Here is a 23,090-nt window from a genome sequence, read left to right on the forward strand (position 1 = left end):
GGAGAATAGAAAGTTAAAACTATTCAACTCCCTCCTCAATAGGTCCCATATCTGAACTTTTTTTTAATCAAATATGGAGTTGAAAGTAGGGGATGAGACCTAGATTGCTCCCCAGGTGAGCATAGTAATAACACAGAAACGCAAGAAAAAATGACAAGATCAAATGTATATTACATCAATATCCTGCTACTGTCATACTAACATGACAGATTTCACATACTGTAGGTATAAACCAGAGAGTACTTTATGTTCAAAGGTAACTAAAGTTTTAATTGTTAAATTATATAACTAACAGATATGTTCAAATTTGTGTTCAAAAATTACTTTTTTAGCTAAATTCTTATGCTTTCAATACACTGAGAAATGGAAAGCGTCATGAATATAACTCATCGTTACCCTTTATGATAATACTGTTGATTTGGCAAAGAGATCTCTGTAGTTTTTATTTCAATACAGAAAATGTAGCTCTAGCAACGTTAATGAAATAGCCCACTGAGAACCTGAACATAATACCAAGCATTTTTCATTAGTATGTTATGTCCTTTCATTTTCTTTTCTTTTCATTTTTCAGTTTTGACATTCTTATCAGGAAGAGCTTGCTGTCCTTGCCCTTTTAGAAACAAAAAAAAGTTTAAAAACAATCGTCCTTTTAACACACGGTTGGCAGTTTAGAAATACTTTTTCTAAACGTATTTGTGTTATAAAGGACACAACCACAGCCTTGCAAATTCCAACAAAATGCGATCATTTACTTTGTGATTAAAAAAGCTCTTCAAATGTATTTCAGAAATTCAGAATTCACAGAACTTACACTTTTTGAACTATAGCCACACAAAAGATAAAAGCCCCGAAAGTTACTCAATCTCTCTTTTTCACAATACTCTCAGTATCCTGTACAGTGCAGAGAACAAATTATAGCAGTAGAAGACTATAATGTTATTGAAGAGTATACTTCAGCATAACAGACAAAAAAAAAAGCCCAGATTGCCAATTTTTCTACTTCTGTAACACTTTGTCCAGTAGCTGCAGGCAACTAATGTTTTTAACTGCAGGAATTGGATTTCGAGAAAAATTCCTAAGAAAAGATTAAGTAAAATTATTGATAATCAAACTATCTGGAATTAAGTTGCCTTGCTTGGTGTAAAATATTTTTTTTGCCAGTTCTTGACAGCCCAGCCGGGATTGACTTATGCTGTCAGCTCTTCATCAATGCTCCCTCCTCTGAAAACAATAAGACAGCACTTCTCAGACCTGTTTCTCAAGACACTCTACGTCTTCAGCCTGTTATTTCAACAAAACCCTTAAATACCTAGAGCTAAACTGGACTCTTCAATCATCCGCACTAAAAAACCACAAGATAAAATCAACCTTAATCTCACCTAACCAACACTAAACATAAATGTATCCTAAACATCACCCCTACTGAATATACCTGTGAATGCTTTGTTCACAGTGTGCGGCACTTCAGTTTCTAGAAAACACGTTTTCTGTATACAGGGACAGCAGCTCAAATTTAGAGCTCCTGTTGCCTGCCTTGGTGTATGTCGACCAAATTCATAGTGAATTCCTAGTATAATACAGAGAACACTTACTCTTTACAGATGAGCACAGTATTACTGCGACACAGGTAGCCTGTATATTTGGCTCCGGTCAAGTAAGCCATCAACTTGAGGTCATCCCGATCCGTGTCTATAAACCCAGTCACTGAAACGATCTGTGGGAAGATAAATATTTTTCAAATAATGTACACATTATATGTTCCAAAACAGATGATTTCTAGAATTCAAATTTTCTGGAATGTCTGATGTCAGTGTGAATTTTTTTACTCCTGTGAATAGTGGCTAAACACGTTAGGACTTTGCAGTGGGATACACATACAAAACTTGCTGTATCTTCTAAGCATGTTTGCTCAAACCTCTTTACTGCTTAAAGTCACAAATGTCACTTTCTACTCGGATCCATTCACATCTATCAATTTGTAATAAAAAACGTAACAGTCACAGCACAAACTCCCTCACTTTCATAAAACTGGGGAATGAAAATAGAAAACAAAAAACTATAAATATAATATAGTATTATAATAAAAACACCTCAGTTTGTCTCATCTTTTTTAAATAGAGAGGCTGACAAATTTTGTATTGCAGGACTTGGGATCACTGCAAGTCAAAATATCTGAAAAATTAATGTCTCAGAGTTGGCCACTGTCAGAAAAAGGGTAAAAAAAGAGATCACATATAAGAGATGTTAAAATCATCTCATTCCAACTATCAAAAGAAAGATAATGGAAACTGTTATTCCTACTATTTCGAATAATACCACCTTATTACAAGAAAGAGAGATTGCATATAATGCCTTATTACCACAAACCAGTGAAAGTATGCTGTAGACCATTCAAAATCACATCAGTTTGCATCCATGACCCCTAAATCGAAATGGAAATCACCCCTTTGGGACAGCATAGGATTAAGACAGTCCTCAATGAGAAAACGCTAATGGAAATGTTATGATGAAACATGTAAAGAAATCATTGTGCCTGACGAACAAGCACATTTTAATTATACCAAATTATTTTTTGCAGCATTAAAGATCCATCCTAAAAATAATAGTGTTACATGTGATATAAACCGCTCTGTATTCGTGAAACAGCAAGTTGAAAAACAGCAGATTAACTATGAATGCTTGCTAATTGTTCAGCATATGTTCACATTCTATAACAAGACCTCAGAAATAGCTCAGGTCTACAGAAAATGTATCTATATTTGAGAAAATGATACTATTTAACAGTATCTGCCTGTGAATTTTAACCAATAAATGATATTACGCGTCTAGAAAATGCACTACAAAACAATGTCACACAGTAGTGACAGTAGGCATCCTGCTTTTTAGGTGCCAGCAGGAAAGAAACAAAAATTAGTTTGTGCGACAGGGACAAATTATACTTTGCACTATAATTACAGAAGAGTGAACAAATTCTAAAAATAATAATTAGCCTTTCCAATTGAATTAAAATGGAACAGAAAATGCTTAGAATGCCCCAAACTGAAACTCAGTTCATGACTTTGACTCCTTTCATAAATCCCACAGGTACTTTAGGTCACTGTCCCTCAACTCAACTTTTTTCTGAATTGTATAATGTTAGCATGCCCAGAGGGGTAGGACAGCCAGTTGACCTTGGATCCATAGAGGTTGTTTTTCTCCTCACTGAGGAGTTTTTGGTTCCTCTCCTCCGCTGTCTCCTGGCCTTCTCTCTTTCTGCATTGTAACGTCATGTACGGTCACACAGCTTTGTTAAGTGCCTTGGGGCAAATGGCGTCACGAGAGTGGCGCTATATATCCGAAATAAACTGAACTGAACCGTCGCCCGCGCGCCGCGGCTCACACGTACGTGCTGAGAGCATGGCTTTCCTCCAGGGGGGAAGGCGAAAGGAAAGTGCAGCGTGCGGTGAGGCGGGACCATCTTCTTCTTCTTCAAGACCGTGTTCAGCCAGTGCGCGGTGACACAGCGCTTTCCCTCCCTCAGAGCCTGCGGGGCGAGACAGTGGCAGGTTGAGAACGGGCCGGGCCTTAAGAATGGTTATTGGGTAAAGGAGATAAGAAAGGTGACAAACAAGAGGAGGCCATTCTGCACATCCAGACCATCCGATAGTCAGAAGCTTACTGATCCAAGGATCTCATCCAGCCTTTTCTTGAAGGAAGCAAGAATATCACCCACATGGTTTGGGTAGCTTGTTCCTTACTGACATTTAAGGATTAGAAATAGACTCATGGAGTAGCCTGTTCATTTTAATTCTTTTTTATAATACAGAAAGAAAAATCAACAAAAGGCACCCCTCGCTATATAGGTATCAAAGATCTTATCTATAAAGAGAGTTTATAAATGTCAAGGTCGCTGGTTGGATTGTGCATAAACTTTCAAAACTCACAACAACCAATTAAAAGCTCAAGTCTAGACTGGGTTTTCTATACCTCTGTGAATCTTGTTTGACATCTGTCCAGTTGACAGATGCTGTAAATCTACTGATAGAGCATAACAGGTTACAATACAAGATCAGAACAGGTTTTACCATTAACTACACAGGGAAATGCCACATTTAATCCATTTACGTTTGTTTATAAATAGGATTTTCCTTCAATCTCAGGCACAGTAACAGAGACAGGCAATTTTGGAGGCTTACGATATACTGCTGTGTAACACAAGTTAAATGGCTACACCTTTCTTCATTAAAAGAAGTTATACAGTTCATGAGATCGCAAAGCAAAGACAGCAAAACGCCGCTTTACTGTGGTTATTCAACAACGTTTAATGGCTCAGTTTTAAAAACCAGAACCACAAAAGATGAATTTTTCAGACCCAACAGAAGTACATCCAAACAAAGGATTAAAGGATTCAAATTGTTAAAACGTACACTCTGAAAGCTGGACTCAATAATACGTGTTGGAACCAGTACAGACGGATAAATAACAAATGACACTGGAGCAGTCCAGGTATACAGGACACACACAGGATAAACTATCTGTTATTCTGTGACATAACTGGGAAGTGTACAAACAGAATACAAACCAGAGCAATACATTTAATCCTGCTATACAGATACTTGATCTCCCCTGTTAAAAGAGTGGCTCCATGATATTAAGCTACGATGTGTATAGTGCTTTCTATAGTAGTTCAGGTAGGTAGCTGCGTCAGCATGCGTAGGCTGCAAAGGAACAAGTAAGAGGTTTATTCCATGCTGAAAAAAAGAAGAAAGAAAACACGTTTCAGCCGTGGGGCCTTCAAGCTCACACCTGAAGAAGGCTCCACGGCCGAAACGTTGCGTTTTCTTTCGTCTTTTTTTCCAGCATGGAATAAACCTATTACTTGTTCCTTAGTGCTTTCTATGTTGAGGATGTCTTCTCATCATCAGTCATTCAGCATGGAAAAATATTATTTTCACTACATGATAACACAATTAATAGGACTTACCTGAACATACATGCTGCTGACTTGACTCTCACACAGCAGATGTGTGCAGCGAGGGTTGAGCGTGGAATCCACTGTTCCCCCATGCGCTTGAATTATCTGCATAAAACAATACATCTTGGCCATTCTGATCCAGAGAAGCATGACATAAAGGTCACTTTGAAATCCTGCGAGAATGCACTTAATCGCCAAATCTCAGAGATCTAGTAGTTTTCGTCCATTACATTTCTTCATTTTCTTAAGCATGTCCCTGAGCACTACAGTATACCCATTTACCATTGCATTTCTTTGTGGCTCACTTAGGTTTTCCAAGATTTCTAATTTACCTTGATTCAACTTGTAATATATTTGCCACTAGATGTCTGGTCTACGTGATAAAAAAAAAAGACATCGTTTTAGGTACTTACTCTCTTCCAAGTTGCGAGTAATTGTTTGTCAGACATCTGTTCTGGATAATCAGCAATGCCAAAAACACAGCCGATTAGGAAACTCTCCTCAGGAACTAGGAAACAAAGAATTAAACAGTTGAAATAAAGCACATTTTAAACAAGGTCTGAGCTAAATGTAACAAACACAGATACTCCTTCTTTGTCATATTTGGCCTCATGCAACAATTATTCTGTGGGCCTAATCACATCTATCTAAATATCATAAACCTAATTATTTTCTTAATCCCAAAACAATAAAACAATGAAATATGCAAAAGGTTATTGACCAAAACACATTTGAGGTCACGATTTCTGAAATTTCTTCTACTGAGAGGAACCACAGCAGTGAGATGGACTAGTTCAGTCTTAAACAACAAACAGAATGGGATGAGACTGTGGGAGAAGTCATCAGAAACTTCTAAATGTCAGTCTAAATCCAAAATGTCTGCTCCCAACTGAACTGCCTTAGAAGAAATGAAAGAAAATTAAACATGTCATACAGTATATTTCCAGGGCAAGCGTACAGACCTTTCTGTCTCTCCGCTAGGAAGAGCCAGTGAACCATTCCATGTGTCACAATAAGAAAGTACTATTCTGCCCATTCTGCACCACAACAGCTGTAGCGGTGGCCCTGTTTTAATACAAATCTTCTAGCACCTTGCTTCATCCAAGCTGCCAATGCCAGTCCTCATGTCCATGAACTTGTAACTATAACAGAAATGGATTCAAATTGATACAGTTGCAAAATTAGCATAAAATTGCTAGACTTACTGTCGACTCCTGGATCATGCCCAAAGAGCTGATTCTGCTGAAGGGGCTGCAGTGGCACCTGCTGCTGCTGCTGCTGCTGCTGCTGTGGCTGGAGATGCTGTGTAGTGTGTGGCAACAGCTGCTGAGGGGTCTGATTCTGGAGATGCTGCTGCTGCTGATGCTGCTGCTGCTGCTGCAGCTGTTGCTGCATGTGCTGCTGCTGCAGCTGCTGCTGCAGCTGCTGCTGCTGCTGCAAGAGATGTTGCTGATGCTGCTGATGCTGCAGCTGCTGCAGCTGCTGCTGCTGCTGCTGCTGGTGGTTTTGCTGCTGCTGCTGCTGCTGCTGCAGCTGCAGCCGGTGCAACTGCTGCTGCAACGCATGCTGCTGCTGCAGCTGCTGCTGCAGCTGCGGCCGGAGCAGCTGCTGAGGTCTCAGCTGCTGCTGCTGCTGCTGCGTGAACTGGTGGGTTTGCGGCGGTGGCGGCGGCTGCTGCTGCTGCTGCTGCCCAAACTGGTGCTGCTGCTGCTGCTGCTGCTGCTGCTGACTGAAGAGCTGCTGGTGGATCTGCTGCTGGTGGGGCTGCTGTAGGAACTGGTGCGCCTGCTGAGGCGCCTGGGGGAACGCCTGCTGCGCAAGATGCTGCTGCGGCTGCTGCAGCTGCATGAGCTGCGGCGCCTGGAGGTGCAAGAGGGGATGCTGTTGGGGCAGCTGCTGAGGGTGAAGCTGCTGCTGCTGCTGCTGCTGGACCTGATGCGATGGCGCCTGCTGCTGCTGCTGCGGCTGCTGCTGCAACAACTGCTGTGCTTCTGCCGAAAGCTGCTGCTGCTTCACTTGGTTGAGCAGGAGAGGATTTGCGTGGCCCTGCTGGCTCTGATTCGCTTGCTGTTCCAGTGATTTTGTTGGAGCTGAAAGGCTCTGTAAGATCTGAAAAGGAATTGATATTTGGGGAAAAAAAAAGAAAAGGTTTTAAGCATCAGGCTGACATATTCTGAACTTCCAGCACTGGAAAAGAAAAAACGAACATCAAAATAGACCGCACAGCTTCCGCTTTCATTTCCTCTCTTCAGGATTTAATCAGCTGCAAATGTAATAAATACACACACTCTTGAACGTCTGTGAAAATCGGAACATTCCGGTAGCGCCACTTCGAGAGACGTCGGCGTCATCGTTAGGACTCCATTTTTGATATGCCACGAAGTATAAATTGTGAATTTCTTTGGCGAGTTTGTGAAGAGAAATAAAGGTGACTGGTACATATCGGTTTCATTTTTTTTTATCAGGTGTTTTGGGGTTCTTTATCAAACGAAACCGACTGCAGTGACAGATGGATCTTTGTACTAACACTCTCACAGCAAACAGAACAATGTGTTATTTGTTGGACATGACTGGAGTTGTGTGCAGGTCTCTGGAAACATATCCTGACAAAGTAGTCATTTCAACTGGTTTCACTGCGTTTTGGTGTGTGTCTGCAATTGCTCTATTAGTAATTTCAGCTGCTTTCACCAAATTACTCTATGGGTCTGCAAATCCTTTTAATTTTATAGAAACCATGAAAATAAGGAAGTTCATACTCAGGTTAAGATACAGTTGGTTAAAAAGAAAAAGAAAAACAGTTTCTTAGGGACTTAGTATTACAGATATGACCTAAAAATCTAAAGCCACAGACGTAAAATAAAAACAACAGCATCAAGATAAATGCATTAATTTCATTCATTATTCCTCCACTTCTCCCGATTCTGCAGACCTCTGGTTTCTTTATCTGTTAACTACCACAATGAAATAGTGTCTAAGAAGGACTGGCAGCTTGAATGAGAAAAAATTAAAGGAATTCTACAGTGTTTGACTGACTTTAGTTTCAACCCTGCGCATCTGTAATTTTCTTCCCCTAATGAGCTTTGTCAGAATCTGAAATACCAGACTAGCACAACAAACACAAATTGTATCACAAATGCAACAAAAACGTAAAAAATATCCAAAAGTCCAATAAGAAAGACTAATAAGAAGTTAGTCCAATAAGAAGGAGACTAACGTGTTCAAAAATAGCTTTGCATTATCTCTACACATAGAGTAACATGTAGAAAGGCAGAACATTTCTTTCACTACTTAGAGGTGAACATATTCACTGATATAAGCTGTGAAAGAAAAAAGCAACACATTCTATAAATCGTAACATGAATATAAAATGATTACTTAACTGTTAACATAAAATGAACAACAAGTGACTCTGTTTAAGTACAGCTAATGATTTGAAACGGACACCAATTACCCTCTACCAACAAGATGAACAACTCGGCAATCAATCTTAAAGTGATTGCATTGCTGTCTACAGCTGATCGTTAATAGCAGTGTGACCACTTGATTACTCACAATGTCAGGAAAATTGGAAGTGTGAAATCAAAGCTAAACTCACTCGTGTTAATCTTCATAAACAGTTTAAATGTTGCCATTTTAATGGCTCCTAATGTCAAAGTTAATGAAAGCAGACTTTAATGAAGGGTTTTCACATTTTAATTAAAATTTGCATTTTGTACGCAACCATGGACGGAAAAAAAAACAGACAGCCATAACAGTGCCTGGTGAAAATAATGAAATATGCCTTTAAGCACAAAACCATGACAAATGGTGAACGGGCCAGAGAATGAATTCTCTCCTCACACTCATAATTAAGACAGATTTGTTTTCAGATGAAGGAAAAGCAATAATCTTAACTGAAAACAGCATTATTCCTTAAAGTCATTCTAAGCACACATATTTCACTTTTACGTTAACTGAATCCTCCAATTATAGAATTACTAACATCCCGTCTTTTTGAGATTTGCTCAGACAGTTTCTCAATTTTCGTGTAAGAAAAGAGGACTATAGAAGAAAAAAAATATTCCTCATTACACATGCTTTTTTAATCAACCACTAATCCACAAATAATACCTGTGAAACAAAATATTCTAAAACTTTATCAGAACAACATTTCTGGGTTTCACAAAAAGCCAAGAATGAAACTGATTTTTTCAAACATAACTGGATATACAGGACAATACTCCAATCAAAAGCAGCTCAAATAACAGCCATTTCCTTCATTTTAAAATGTTTTTTCAATGTCAGACAGCAGTTAGCCAAACTTCATCCTTGCATCCTTTGTTTTCCAAGACAAGCAGACATAAAAGACATAAGTACATAAAAGCTGCTGTTTATTTAAAAAAAAGATTGAATAACAAGCTATTTCTAAAACAACTTCATTTTTCTCTTAACCCATGAACTTCACCTTGCTATGAAAATCAAGCATCCGTTTCAGTTACTTTCCATTTGCATCACTGCGAGACGTAACTGTATCTGCAAACAGTCAACATGGATTTAGAAAAGTAAAAGAAGTAAGTCTTGTCTACACAACTTGTTGGAGATCTTTGAACTTTTTAGAAGGCCTTTGGTGTAGTTACATAAAAGTTAATTTCACTCAAATTTCAGGTAGTTTGCATTTAGTGAAATCTGAGCATAAGGACTGAGATTAGGCAGATGGAGTACAGATTTATGGAGTACCACAGGGATCAATACTAGGACCTCTGCTCTTCCTATAATAGTCAAAGAGCTGGATTCTGGTATACTTAGTAAACCAGTCAAAGTTACAGCTGATACCAAATTAGGAGTGTAATCAAACACTGTAGAAGCAGCAGCAAATGCAATTGAAAAAGATGCAGATAAAATTCCAGAGTGAGCAAACACCTAAAAGAAGATTAACATAGACAAGTTTTGCAGGGTTTTGTGGGCAGGTAGTACAAATAACCTGCGAAAAGCTCAAAGGGGAAACAATGAGATAGAAGAGGCTTTTAGATTTAGTCAGTTATGTAGACGTGCTGTTTAAGTCTTACAGACAATGTTGGGAAGCAATAAAAATGAAGATCTGCACTTGTAAAGTGACACATTAAGGCTTCCACATAACACACGTATGTAAAGCATGCTTTTGCTTTTCATCTTTTGTGAATATGATGATTTGTCACATGTCCCTTTTATCTACACGCATCTCATCCATACAGAACCTGTTCTGAACGAGACCCCAGGAGTAGCCTGTTGGGAGAAGATGACGAAACCCAGAACAGCACTGGCCTGCACATACAGTAGCCACATGCAGCTGCACTCCCCTTCACTTAAGTGCAATGCTGCAAAGTGCTCTCAAGACTGAAGAAAGCCTATACAGAAGATGCAATTATTGCTGCCCCAAGGTTGAGCAACACAGCCTCCCTGTTAAGAAGCTGCTTCTCACAAAAACATCTTCAAATACAGGACACATCACAGACGAAGGAAAATGAAACACACACGGGTCGAACAAGGCATCAGAAAACGCACAATAACTCGCTTCTGCTATAGATACTTCTGGGCTTTTTTCTTTATGTATAAACTTCAATACAACACACAACGAGTACAGGAAAACTTTTAGGACAAAGGATGGGTGAACAAAGTGAGGATGGAAAAAGAAATCATGTATCCGTGTGGATAAATAAAAAATATATGTACAGGATGCACTTCAAGTCCTCTCAGCATGACCGCCGATATCAGGACTTCAAAAGCCACCTTCACAAGACCACATCTCAGTGAGAGCAAAAACATCTTCATGCAGCCTCCCCCAATTTGTCGGTATAGCTGGAGAGGGATAGTTTTTTTGTACACTGTGTTTATATATAGACACAATAAAGCCGCAGGTGGTACAAAGCTTGGCTCAGGTAAACTGATAAAATCAGGCTGCTCCTATTCAGATTCAGTTAAGCTCCTTAAAAAAAAACTTCCACAGTGAAGCAACCATCAGAGAATTCCCCCAAAATACTAATTCAATAAAACACCATCTCTTCACATGAAAAAGGGGGAGTTTAATGTAGGTTAACTGGTTAACATAAGGGTGGACAACTCCTGTCCTTGACAGCCAGAATCCTGCGTGCAGGTTTAATTAGGATGCTTCTATGAGGAGCTGCTAAATACGCAGGCACTTTGTCTTCTTACTGACTAATTAGTTCAACAAGGTAATTAACATGAGAGCTGGGATTAAAAGCAGAGGAGTGCCCTCCACATTACCAACATCAGGTCATTACCACAATCGGACTGCGACAGTAACAGCTTTAAAGATGATCCAACTTGTAATACCACCTAGTCCTTAAAACAAGCAAGTTTCCTTTCCAGATTCCTAAGCGCTCTAGACTTACTAAGGGCAAAGACCAGCCCAGATTGCTTGTGCGTTAAATCACAATCGCCATGCTCATGGTTTGATTTCTATATGAAATATACATGAAGTCACAGCTGAAAGAATAAACAGGAGAAGTCTATAATAATAATAATAATAATAATAATTGCTTACACTTATATAGCTCTTTTCTGGACACTCCACTCAAAGCGCTTTACAGGTAATGGGGACTCCCCTCCACCACCACCAATGTGCAGCCCCACCTGGATGATGTGATGGCAGCCATAGTGCGCCAGAACGCTCCCCACACACCAGCTATCAGTGGGGAGGAGAGCAGAGTAATGTAGCCAATTCATAGAGGGGGATTATTAGGAGGCCATGATTGGTAAGGGCCAATGGGAAATTTGGCCAGGATGCCGGGGTTACACCCCTACTCTTTTCGAGAAACACCCTGGGATGACCACAGAGAGTCAGGACCTCGGTTTTACGTCTCATCCGAAGGACGGCGCCTGTTTACAGTATAGTGTCCCTGTCACTATACTGGGGCATTAGGACCCACATGGACCACAGGGTGAGCGCCCCCTGCTGGCCCCACTAACACCTCTTCCAGCAGCAACCTTAGTTTTTCCCAGGAGGTCTCCCATCCAGGTACTGACCAGGCTCACACCTGCTGAGCTTCAGTGGGTTGCCATTTGTTGAGTTGCAGGGTGATATGGCTGCTGGCTGTGACGCATTGCTTTGATTGTTTAAGAAATGTCACTTTCTTGAAACTGCATCCTAACACCCTGGGAAGAAGAAGCCACCTGGCAGCTTGGAATGTCGTTTCGGGAGACTGGGTCTCCAGTCACTGCAATCTCTCCACGTTTGCCGTGATGGCCATCTCTTCAAAAACCCCAACCACTTCTACAGACATGAACCTTAGTAAGGGTCATGCATAATCCTTTAGTAAATTCCAATTGACTGCATTTAAATAGGAAAGGGGTCCCAGTTTATTAACCAATGAAGTGTACCGGCATCCATTAAAGGGGAACGGCAGCCTGAATTTCTTTGACCGTTATTTCGGTAACAAAATAAGTTCATTGACGATATAGAAAGATTTCACCAATTTCAAATGAAACACAAAATCATGAACTCTTTAAGTACTGTCAGTTGCCCCTGGTCTCACCTCGGGCAAGCGCGAGAGTTCCCACGAGTTGTGTGACCTGATGCGGCCCTTCCTGCTCCCTAGTCACCAGAATGACTGATGTTGTGATGCGATGTGCGAGGGAATAAGTACAAATTGTGCAGCAGATATTTGTCCTCAGAAATGTTCCGACATGATCTGCGTGCAGAGCTGACAAATAAGTTCCATTTATCGGCAAAACGGTCTTGAAGTCGAGCACAATATTTCTACTGGATTAAAAGAGATGTATTCACAAGCCTGCTTTTTTTACAACGTAATAGGGCCACTTCACCTCACCAGAAGATTTGTTGCCTTATTCAGAATCACAGAATATGGTGCTGCACAAACCTGGAAATGTAATCTATTTTGTGATGTAAATTGGAGGTTTTACAAGTTACTGTGTATGTTTTTCTTTTATTGTGGTTCTAAATGCACCCTCCAATCAATGCTAATTCTAAGCCCGAAAGATAAAAATAGCATCGCAGCTCTCCTTTAAGCTCCAACAGGCCTCCTACAGAGCACATCAGGAGGAGGGAGAAGGTACTTCACTCCTTGAATTAAGGGGAAAACCTAATGTAACAAACGTGTTTAAACATAGGACTCAAAATGATCCAGGACACTGGGCTTCTCACTTCTGCTCTTACAAACAGAGTAAATACTGTACCGCTCTGGTCACATAATTCACAAGTGTGAAAAGTAATGATTAATCCTGACACTGTTAACCATATTACATTATAGGAGGCAATGTTCACAAGTGATTCATTTAAAACACTGATGTAGCCTTTCTTGACACAACTCCAATTGGGAGTTAGGCAATCACATAAAATTCGCCAGCAACAGTTCTCGTCTTTTTGACGCGTTAAAAACCGAAACGAGAAGAAAAATCATTTTAAGCCTCTTGTGGCTCACAACTCCGCACACATTTGACTGATAAAATATCCGAATTCATGTTTTATTAATGCAAGTCGGAAACAGATATATATCAAATTTGTACTGTGACTGGTATAATAATATTTTACTGTATGCATTTTAAACATGTCTGTGATCTCTATTTACAATGTTGTCATGGCTTGGGTAACTGGTTGTGTGAGGTTTCCCTTGCCAGCTGGGCGTCTTCCTCCCGACTCTGTCTTTTCCTCTTCCCTTCCTCTCTCATCACTCTCGCCTACTGTGTGACTCTTCTCCCAGCTCAGCTTTCAGTGGTGTATTTTTCACATGAGCAATTTTCCGTTATTTTTTCATCTCAGGATTCAAGGTAAACGACATTCTGTTTCACAATTACATGCTCGGACTTTTAAACACTGCATTATCATTTACTTCGTTCACATTTAATTTCCAATTAAAGAATGTCCAATAGCTTTTATGCGCGTCACGTAATTCCTGTGTAATCTGGAAAAGAAACCCAAAGGTATTTATTTCTCCAATTCGGGACTAACATAATGTATTTTATAGTCGTAGACGAGAGTGAGAATCCTCTCCTCTCCAACACTTTTATGCACAGTTTAAGTGCAATGAATTCTGCTCGGTAAACTAATCTTTGTAATGACCTCTGTTTTATGTTGATATGAGGCACACTTATTCCAAAACAGTAGCAATAGCAACTATTCACTCAATGTCGACACAGTTTTTTTCCCTGCACTAAAAATTACAATAGTAATAGCTGAGAGCAAGGTGACCCACTCAATTAGAAGAGAATCTAGAATTGCCAATTCTGCTTTAAAATCTGCACTGCTTTTGTGGTCCTGCTTTTCAACAACAAGATCTTTTAACACAAAGCAAATACAACTTTTGCACCCACTGCAGGTTATCAGACTCTGTCAATCGTTAGGAAAATCTTTTTGTACCGTAAGGTGGATTTTCCAGATTGTGCATACCAGATTGTGTGTGCTATATCGCGTAGCCACCAAAGCAAGAGGTAAATCTCAAACATGCACGCTAACCTCTGCCACGTTGCAGCTGGTAGAACACCCTTGAGGACACAAAACATGCTCAACATTCTTGAAGTAAGAGAAGACCAATAAGAAAGTTCAAGTCGAATGTGTTTTATAGGCGCAGACAAGTGTTATATGAACACAGTAAAACATACAAGGCATTTCTGTGTTTCTGAGCCCAACCAAAAACACTTTCATACCTCAGCTAAATAAAGCAAAATATTTCAATAACGCTCATTTAAAGATCCGGGCAAGAAAAACTCAGATTCAATCTACGGCTGCCATATACATTAAAATACCATTTGACAAAAGGTTTTCTACTTACATGTGCAACATTTGAGGGCCGGGTGACCTGCTGAATGTCAGCGTTATTTGTAATATTCCTCAGCGTCCGGGCAGCAGGATTCCAGGAACCCAGAAGTTCTGGTCTCTCCGGGCCTTGTGTGCCCTGCCCCGACGCCACCAGGTTATTCCTTGCCTCTGGGGGCAGAACGGAGCCCGGTACTGGAGGCACGATGGCACACAGGTTGATGAGGCCCGAGTCCTTCCCATGGGGCAACCGGCGTTTGGCGGTAGCAGTCTGGGGCAGCTCAGCCGGGGTCCAGTTCAGATTCCGCTCCTGTTTTTCCGGCGAGGAGTCCGAGGAATCGTCGAACATGATCTCTTCCTTCTTCCCAGGCTTCGGGGAGAACCCGCGGCCGCTCAGGGGAGAGTCCCCGAGGGACGAGGCCCGACTGGACTTCCTGGAACGGTTGTCGATGTAGCTGCCGTCGGACTGGGAGCCCCGGTCGTACTCTTCGTCGCTCTCGACCTCCTCCTCCTCCTCCTCCTGGTAGGTCAGCCGTGGATGATAGGGCACCTCATCCTTCCGGGTTTTATCGGAGACGGAGTCCAGGACCCACTCCGGCGTCACAATTTGAATGCTGCTTTGCTTCAGCGCACATTCATACTTCTCCTGAAACGTGGAAAATACAAAAAATAGACAAGGCTCATTGACTGCACACCAGGCGCAAGAAATTAAAAACTTCTTAAAGGCAGCCTGATGGGCAGTGAAACGCAGAAAGTTCCTTTAAAAAAATAACAAAAAGCAATCAAAACAATCTGACTTTTGGCAGAACAGTTTTAATACAAAACAGGCAAAAAGTGCGTGTAATGTTTTAGTAGAAGATTTTGTTGTCCGAATAAATTCTACACGAGTGCATGTAATGGACATTAAACTAAAAAAACAACCAGGTAAAGGTTGAAGAACTGGTTCAAAACCTGTAGCCACTTTAAATGGAGATTTGTACTTAAAAATGGATTTTCAACCGTTACTGGACAGATTTGTAGTCATTTGAAGGTATTATTGTATAGGATACAGCTGTCAGCGTGTAGGGTTACTGTCTGAAGGGCCTGTGTTAAAGTGACCCTGATCACGGCAATAAACACTTATCACTCTTCCTGCAATAACTGCAGAAAGAAAGCAGGGCTTTGCCTATGGCTAATAAAACAGAAAAGCTAGACATGTCCTGGGAGGCATCTCAATGATGGCTACAATGGACAGCTTTTATCCCTGCTTCACATTATCACCACCTACCATCAGCCAAATGTCCCATTAAGTCCACTAGTATACAAGGCAGACAGTGCAGTTAAGATGAGGCTTGCTGTTCCCATTTCCTCTGTGTAACCGGCAATAAAAAGAGACTTTAAGGGCTGTTTTAGAGAGGTAATTTGCACTGGCACTCAAGTTGGTAAGATACAACAGATGGTAGATTTAAACAACTAACACAATAAACCAGTGGCTAGTAAAGCAACACCTTATTGAAACCGGGGTATACAAGCCAGCCCCAGATATGCACTGCTGCCAAATACTTTCTCCTAGTCTGAAAAGCGTGAACTTTCTACTATTTGTAATGTTGTCTGCATAGGACGTGTCTTAGTAACTTGGTGAAAGTTCAGCGGTTCAAAACAGAGTCTTCTTCATATGCTGATTTTTTTTAGGTCAGAGACAAATTGTTTCACTACTTTACTTCACACACATCAGTTACAACAGGGGGACTCAGTACTGGCGAGAACTGGCCCGGTACTGGCACAGACAAAACTGTGCGGAAAACAGGATTGATTGATTGAAAATGGTTTTTCTATTTTACGAAGCATAATGTCTATAATTCGCTTGTGGCTTTTGTCAGAAGGAAGAAAAATCTTTTTGAAAATCTATTATCTTTGAACCAAAGATAGACAGCTGGGAATATCTTTTATTTGTTATCTTTTACAAACGAGATACAATTATATCTTCTATTTTACCAACCTAAATCTCTCTTTGCCGACAAAGTCCCAAAAAGGGTATAGTATTTGAATATGAACAAAGTAATAATGATATAAATAATAACAATACTGAAAGCCTTCCCTAAGGCTTGTGTTTGTATTATCTCAAACAAGCAGCAAAAGCTTTATGCATGATTGATCTTCTAGAACTGATTGATCTTCTGCATGACTGATCTTCTAGAACTTCTTTACCAGGGAGGTTTGGCCCATTCATTAACCACAGTTTCTGAACTAGTTTTTTTTATTTAGTGTTGAATTTGTGTGACCTGATGTGGCACCAAAGTTTATACTGCAATAACAATAACACAAAAACACATAAAAACTAATAAAACACACTGCGACCCTGTCGTCTCAAATTTCAACAAACTGAAAAGGGAATCACTATCAAGAGATTTACAATACAAAATTGTAAAAACAACCGTGCTGAAAGTTATATTTTTTCCTAATGACAACATCTTCAAGAAAGTACTCTTTCAGAATAAAAGATAATACAATCCAAAAAGCTGTAATTCAAATGTAATTTAAACATTGAACAGCTTCTTGTGTGTATTAAATAAAAAATAAAACTAACACCCCCATTCAGAAATGTTGTCTTGTTTGGTCCCACTATGCTGTTTTCAAAAGTCTTACATTCAGTAATTTACTACAGTACTAGACTTTGCACAAAGAAAGTAGGCTTGTTGGATTTGGGTTTCCTTTTAGGAAATATCACAAGTTTTTCCTCATCCTGCATTCAAGTGTGGGTTCACCACAACCTTGAATCTTATTTATAAAAATCCTCAGTAATTTCCCTCCGTAATACAAAAATAAGGAATCGCTGATCATGTCGAGCGATTTTCTGCGACACCTTAAAAGAAGCACTGAAAAAACAAACCGGGTTTTTTAAAATTGTGATTCCGGACACAAGCACAGAAGACTGGAAACTCTTTTTCAAGTGAGGTGAATTTGCACTGTGCCACACACAATTCTGTAAACCAACAGACAAATACGTTGAAACAGCAGCCATACAACACAGACATCCTTACAACACACAAGAAGGAATACATTACACTGATATAATTACCCCTTTCGGCTCTGGGACAATTAAATGAGTACACTTCTTATTGAGATTCAGCTGACACTCTCCCCCATAATAGGTTACCAAAGCCCACAGTGGATTTCGGTCCTCAGGTATCTGCAGCAACAGACAAAAAGAAAAAATCTGTCATTCGGAGAAGGTATTTTATCCTGTACTAATCAGCGGTTCCATTTTTTTACCTTGACGATTTTTAGATATTATGGTAATGAAGGATGTACTGCATGTGGCAAGATAAAACATGAAGCCATTCTGACTGTACAGTTTAGTGACCAAGTGAATCTAAACTTCTGACCAGTTTCTTCTTGAAGAGGCCCTGCTTTCAGGCATCACAATCAACTGGCTGGGAAACCTGTTCCAGATACCCACGATGTTTAGTCGAGAAAAAGTATTTCGTACTCCCCGTTTTAAAACAAGTTTCGCTTCCGAACCCCCATGCGAGTGTGAATTAATCCAATGAGATGGCACTATCTAGAGCTCTTTTGGTTTTATATGTGGGATCTCTTTTGTTCTAGACTGAAAAATCTCACTCATTCATGCCAGTCTTGGTGTTATGTCACTATGCTAAATGAGGTCTTACAAATAGCACATATTTAAGCACATATTCCACATATTATGCGGTTAAGCATCCGGCTTGCTTTGATTGTTCTAAACAATGGCTTTCTGAGCACATACAGTACAAGAATAAACACTCAGGCCTCTTTCATCTGTTACCCATCTATGGGTATAAATGAAGAGAAAGACCTTCAAGCTTGAGATTCGTTAAAGGTCATCTTACAGTTTTTGTTCCTAATGGAACCACTCAGAGGATGTTCTGAGGAACAGACTGAAAACTGTAAATTCAGTTTAAACCACTCCAGTCCTACCTAATCTCCACATTAGCAAATGCAAGTCTTGAGGCTAGTTTATAAATTGTGGCCAAAAGTATCTAGTTTTGGTGAACTGGTCTGTCTCTAAAGAATAACTTACACCTTATCACCAAGTTCAGAGACTGAAACATCTTTGGAGTTCAGTGGCTGTAACCAGAAAAAAAAAAAACTACTGACCTTGGGCAGACATGCAGTGACACCGAAGAAAATCTGTCCTGATTCTGGAGAAAACCCAGTGACACTACATAAATTTCATTAAGGAAAAATAAACAAGAAAGAGGAGTAAAACAGGCTGCACTTTACATTTACTTGGATAGTCCAGATAATATCTGCCTTGAGTGCACTAGAGGCGAGCCTTTTTATTATCTGTTGAAGATACGTTTATAGACCTTTCCTTTCACCTCCGATAATCTCATTTCAAGCAGCATGATTTTTCAGAAAAACTTTCTGAAACATTAAAATCCTGCCTATATTAGACAGCAGAAAGCTGGGAGAGAAAGCTTAGTGATCAAAGAGTCCCACCAAAAGACATGAAATCCAAAGGCGAACACATGTTTATTGTTCTCTATAACTAACCTTATTTACACAAAAGCAACTTTATGACTTGTTCTGTCAGATGTTACTAAATACTGTCAAATAATGTTTGCAAAGGATGTAATTATCTTTTAATCTCCAATGACCTAAAACATGTCTTAAGTGCATGCATGTTAAAAATAAGTTTAAATCGTCTCGTAAGGCAGCTTATAAAGCTCTGCATTGACGTCATGACAAACAAGTATTGATTAATTTATTGATTAAGTCACACATCGGGATCAATGCTTCCACTGTCAAGGGACAGAAAAGGCTGATTTCGTCCGAGTTAAATGTTATTTGCAATTTGTAACAAACTACACGGAAAAGTGCATAAAAACAATTTCTCATTTATATTTATGTAAATGTATTAAATGAAAATTTAAATACATGTTCATATGTATGTTCAAGCACTCAAATATATCTCAATCTACCACTACTACAACTTTATATGTTTAGGCAACATAACACTTTGCAGATATTTCCTGCTCATGAAAATCTTGACCTTAAACAGTGCACTACTCATTTACAAAACCCAACAAATTTCAATGTTTGTTTTTTCAAGGAAGAAGAAATCACATCGTTCCTACAGATGCCCTTATGATAAGACTGAGCAAAAGGATACGGCAGAAGATCCCCACATCGGACAGACAAGATCACCCAAGAAGGCTGCAAGACAAAACAAAGAAATACATCAGTTATACTGCTACCAGACTCTCACAGGCAACTCGGCACATTATAGAACTTTTCAGGAAGATTGAAATCACCTGCAAAAAAATGACAGGGCTACAATACACACAGATGATAAGAGAAGAGGGGAGGTGTTACAGTTTTGAATTTTGAAATTTGAAACTAAAAATCGATTAATGTCGGGGTATGCTGTCTGTTTCTTGACCTGCAAGGCAAATGCTGAGATATGAAAAAGTGACAGATGCTTTTAAAGGTGAACACAGCAGGAAAGGGGCTTCAACAAGAAAAGAAAACAGGCACATCAACTGGAGGACTAAGAGCAACCAATTTCAAGAAAGACTGTTGGACTTGCTAACCTCTAAGAAATGTTATCATAAACTTTTAAGTTTAACACAGTTAAAGCAAGCAAAACAAAACTACCTGAGGAAAACAATGGTATCTGAGGGGCTTGGACAGTTGACTGGGATAAAATATGAACAAACTAATCTGCACAACACCAGCACAGAGAAGCTGAGAGAAAGGAGTTGGTTCCAGACTGAGGGAAAAAGCAAGATAACAACAGTACAACACTATACTATACAGCACTATATAACTTTAATACTATACCATACTATACCAGGATGCAGCTCAAAACAGTGGGCTTCACATCATAAACACAAAACACACATATACAAGGCTTTAGAATGCACAGCCTTTTGTATGAATCAAATGTCACCAATACTAATTCAGTCCAAAATGGCTACAGAACCTTCAATAGAAGTAAGCACCCCAAGAGCTTGATACCGGTAATGAAGTTTGATTATGAAGTTTCCATTGCAGGGTTAGAGTTTATAAATGCCACTGTTACAGAAAACGGGTTTTAATATGAACATAAGCGTCTTTACAAACAAGATCAATCAATGAATTTGGCATCTCGTACCTTAACAACAGGCAGATCAAAGACCTCCCGTGATTCTCCAACTTCAGGGTTGTCCCCATCCTCCGCGATGATGTGTGTAGCGAGGGCATTGTAAGACACCTCCTTGGCTTTTCCAGCCTTCAACAGCTGCACTACCTACGGGTAGACAAGATTTATTTGAAATGCTCCATTTTCTATTGCTACTGCTTTGTTTTATGCTCGCTGTGACCCTGACGATAAGGCAATGTAGATTATGTAGATTGCCCAATAACTGACATTTTAACTCTTCTTTACCTGAAAGGTAATGGGACACTTCCAAATGAAAAAGAAAAACTACACAGAATTGTTCTTATTCCGATCTGCTCAGATGTCAGGTAGTATTTGCTTGATGTTCCGTAACACTACGTACAACGCATTTGGCTGCTGTGAATGAAGATTTCTGGGAGCAAAACAAGATCGCAATATTGCAGCTGATAACCCTAAAGACTTCAAAATGCGGACGAGTATGGTTCATCAAAAATGCAACTGTGATTATCTCCAGCAAAGTCTCAGCTCTGTGTAAAAATCGGGTATTATTACGACCTGTACGGCATAATCTGAACTGCACTGTACCGTATTAAAACTCCAACAGGAGAGCTAACTATATGGCAGGAAGTGTCAACAAGCAACATCCGGTAACCACTTCCATCAAACCCAATGGAAGGACAAACTCTGCGCAAGCTCAGTATGACGCCCACAATTTTGCAAGGTGTTTGAATTACTTGATGGCAAAATACACAAATTAAACAACCCTCGGCTGAAATTGAAGCTCCAGATTTACAAACCCTTACTAGTAGAGCGCACAGACATTTAAAACACGTGTTTCAGCCCTGCCGTTTACCATGGAAGATAAAGACGGGACAAATAACCTGGAGGCCCGTTTGCAAGGAGAAAAGGCACCACAGATCTGTGCAGAGAAGGCATCTACAAACTGATCCAGATTCTTACAATTACCTCTGAAAACGAAAAAGTAGAATATTTTCATTCCCTTAAAAACCCGCTTGCAGCACGAGAGAAAAAAAGCGCATCGCTCATTTGCTCTTCTACAACTGTGCTCTCAAATCCACACTCACACACAAGAAATAATATAATCCCTTTTCACCTTTTGGTCAATATCTCCCACCACGTAGAACTTAACATCTTTAAAAAGCTCGTCGGGAACCTTCAGCTCTTCATCTGGCATATTTTGGTATCTTTAAAAAATATATATACCCTTAAAATCACAAAACTCGAGAACAACATAGAACAAGAGAAAGTTAATTTGGTCTATCTCTTCCTCTAGCTCAAGCGCCAAACACAACTCAGCGCGCCTTTGGAAGCCCGCACTCGCCTGTAAGGGGGAGGCTGTACGGTTAACTTTGCTAAATGTGATTTTTCTTTCTCTGTAATGCACATGTCTTTTCATATTTTGTATTATTTTTACATGAGCATATCATGGGTACAGTCAAAGCTTGTTATTTTTTTCCAATCATTGTATTTGATCTTCTGTTTTGAAGGTCGCCGTCCCCTTCAGATGAGTGAGACCTCTTATTGTAGGCGGAGCAATTTGTTCCCTCCCAGATTTTCGAGTGCTGCTGTGGCGCGCCGCTTGGTCCATTCACATTAAACTGCGCGGTGACAGAGCAGCTGGATGTTCTGTGCTTTATGTACTGTACTGTTCGCGACTGAGCCTTTGAATAGGTATTGCTGTTTTTTTTCCCCCACTTAGTATCACAGCACGACCTTATTTTTTTCTTTCAGATAAGAAAACGAGTAAAACAATTTAGATTTTAATTTATGCACGCATGTATCAAGTTTCAAAATAAACTTTTCGGTTTAATGCGTGTATGTTTTAAAAAAACAAACTTTATTGACCAAAAAAATCACTAAATTGGGTTCAGGCTAACATTGGCATTGTAAACTACTGCTGCTTCGGATGCGTGTAGTAACGTCGAACAACGTGCCGTACCTACATGTAGAATGAATGCATGTCTAACGCATCAACAACATTACAATACATGGCATAAAGGAAATAATAATAAAAAAATATAATTATTGTTATTATTATTTCTGGACACTCCAAAGCGCTTTACAGGTAATAGGGACTCCTCTCCACCAATGTGTAGCCCCCTCCTCGATGATGCGACGGCAGCTGAAGTGCGCCAATACGCTCACTTTACATAATGACCAATAACCCCCACCACAGCTAGTTCGACTTCAGAAAACTGTCACAGCGTTATTTCTACTGGAGCAGAAAAAGCTGATCTCCAGTA

General features: G+C 39.8%; 1 protein-coding gene across 1 annotated transcript in view; it reads right to left on the bottom strand.

Annotated features, from left to right (window-relative positions):
• The window catches only part of paxip1 (PAX interacting (with transcription-activation domain) protein 1), a 32,926-nt gene extending 10,777 nt beyond the window's left edge, over positions 1-22,149 (bottom strand). Inside the window, exons 1-11 of the mRNA XM_006634518.3 lie at positions 21,941-22,149; positions 20,821-20,955; positions 19,837-19,880; positions 18,819-18,882; positions 17,761-17,871; positions 14,719-15,348; positions 6,160-7,063; positions 5,368-5,462; positions 4,964-5,059; positions 3,386-3,523; positions 1,593-1,714 (exon numbers count right to left, since the gene is read on the bottom strand). Of these exons, the coding sequence (XP_006634581.3) occupies positions 1,593-1,714; positions 3,386-3,523; positions 4,964-5,059; positions 5,368-5,462; positions 6,160-7,063; positions 14,719-15,348; positions 17,761-17,871; positions 18,819-18,882; positions 19,837-19,880; positions 20,821-20,955; positions 21,941-22,021 (2,420 nt within the window). The 5' untranslated portion in view covers positions 22,022-22,149. The remainder of the gene's footprint in view (positions 1-1,592; positions 1,715-3,385; positions 3,524-4,963; positions 5,060-5,367; positions 5,463-6,159; positions 7,064-14,718; positions 15,349-17,760; positions 17,872-18,818; positions 18,883-19,836; positions 19,881-20,820; positions 20,956-21,940) is intronic.
• Positions 22,150-23,090: the final 941 nt, after the last annotated feature.

This window comes from Lepisosteus oculatus, chromosome 6 (genome assembly GCF_040954835.1).
Source record: "Lepisosteus oculatus isolate fLepOcu1 chromosome 6, fLepOcu1.hap2, whole genome shotgun sequence".
Lineage (NCBI taxonomy): Eukaryota > Metazoa > Chordata > Actinopteri > Semionotiformes > Lepisosteidae > Lepisosteus > Lepisosteus oculatus.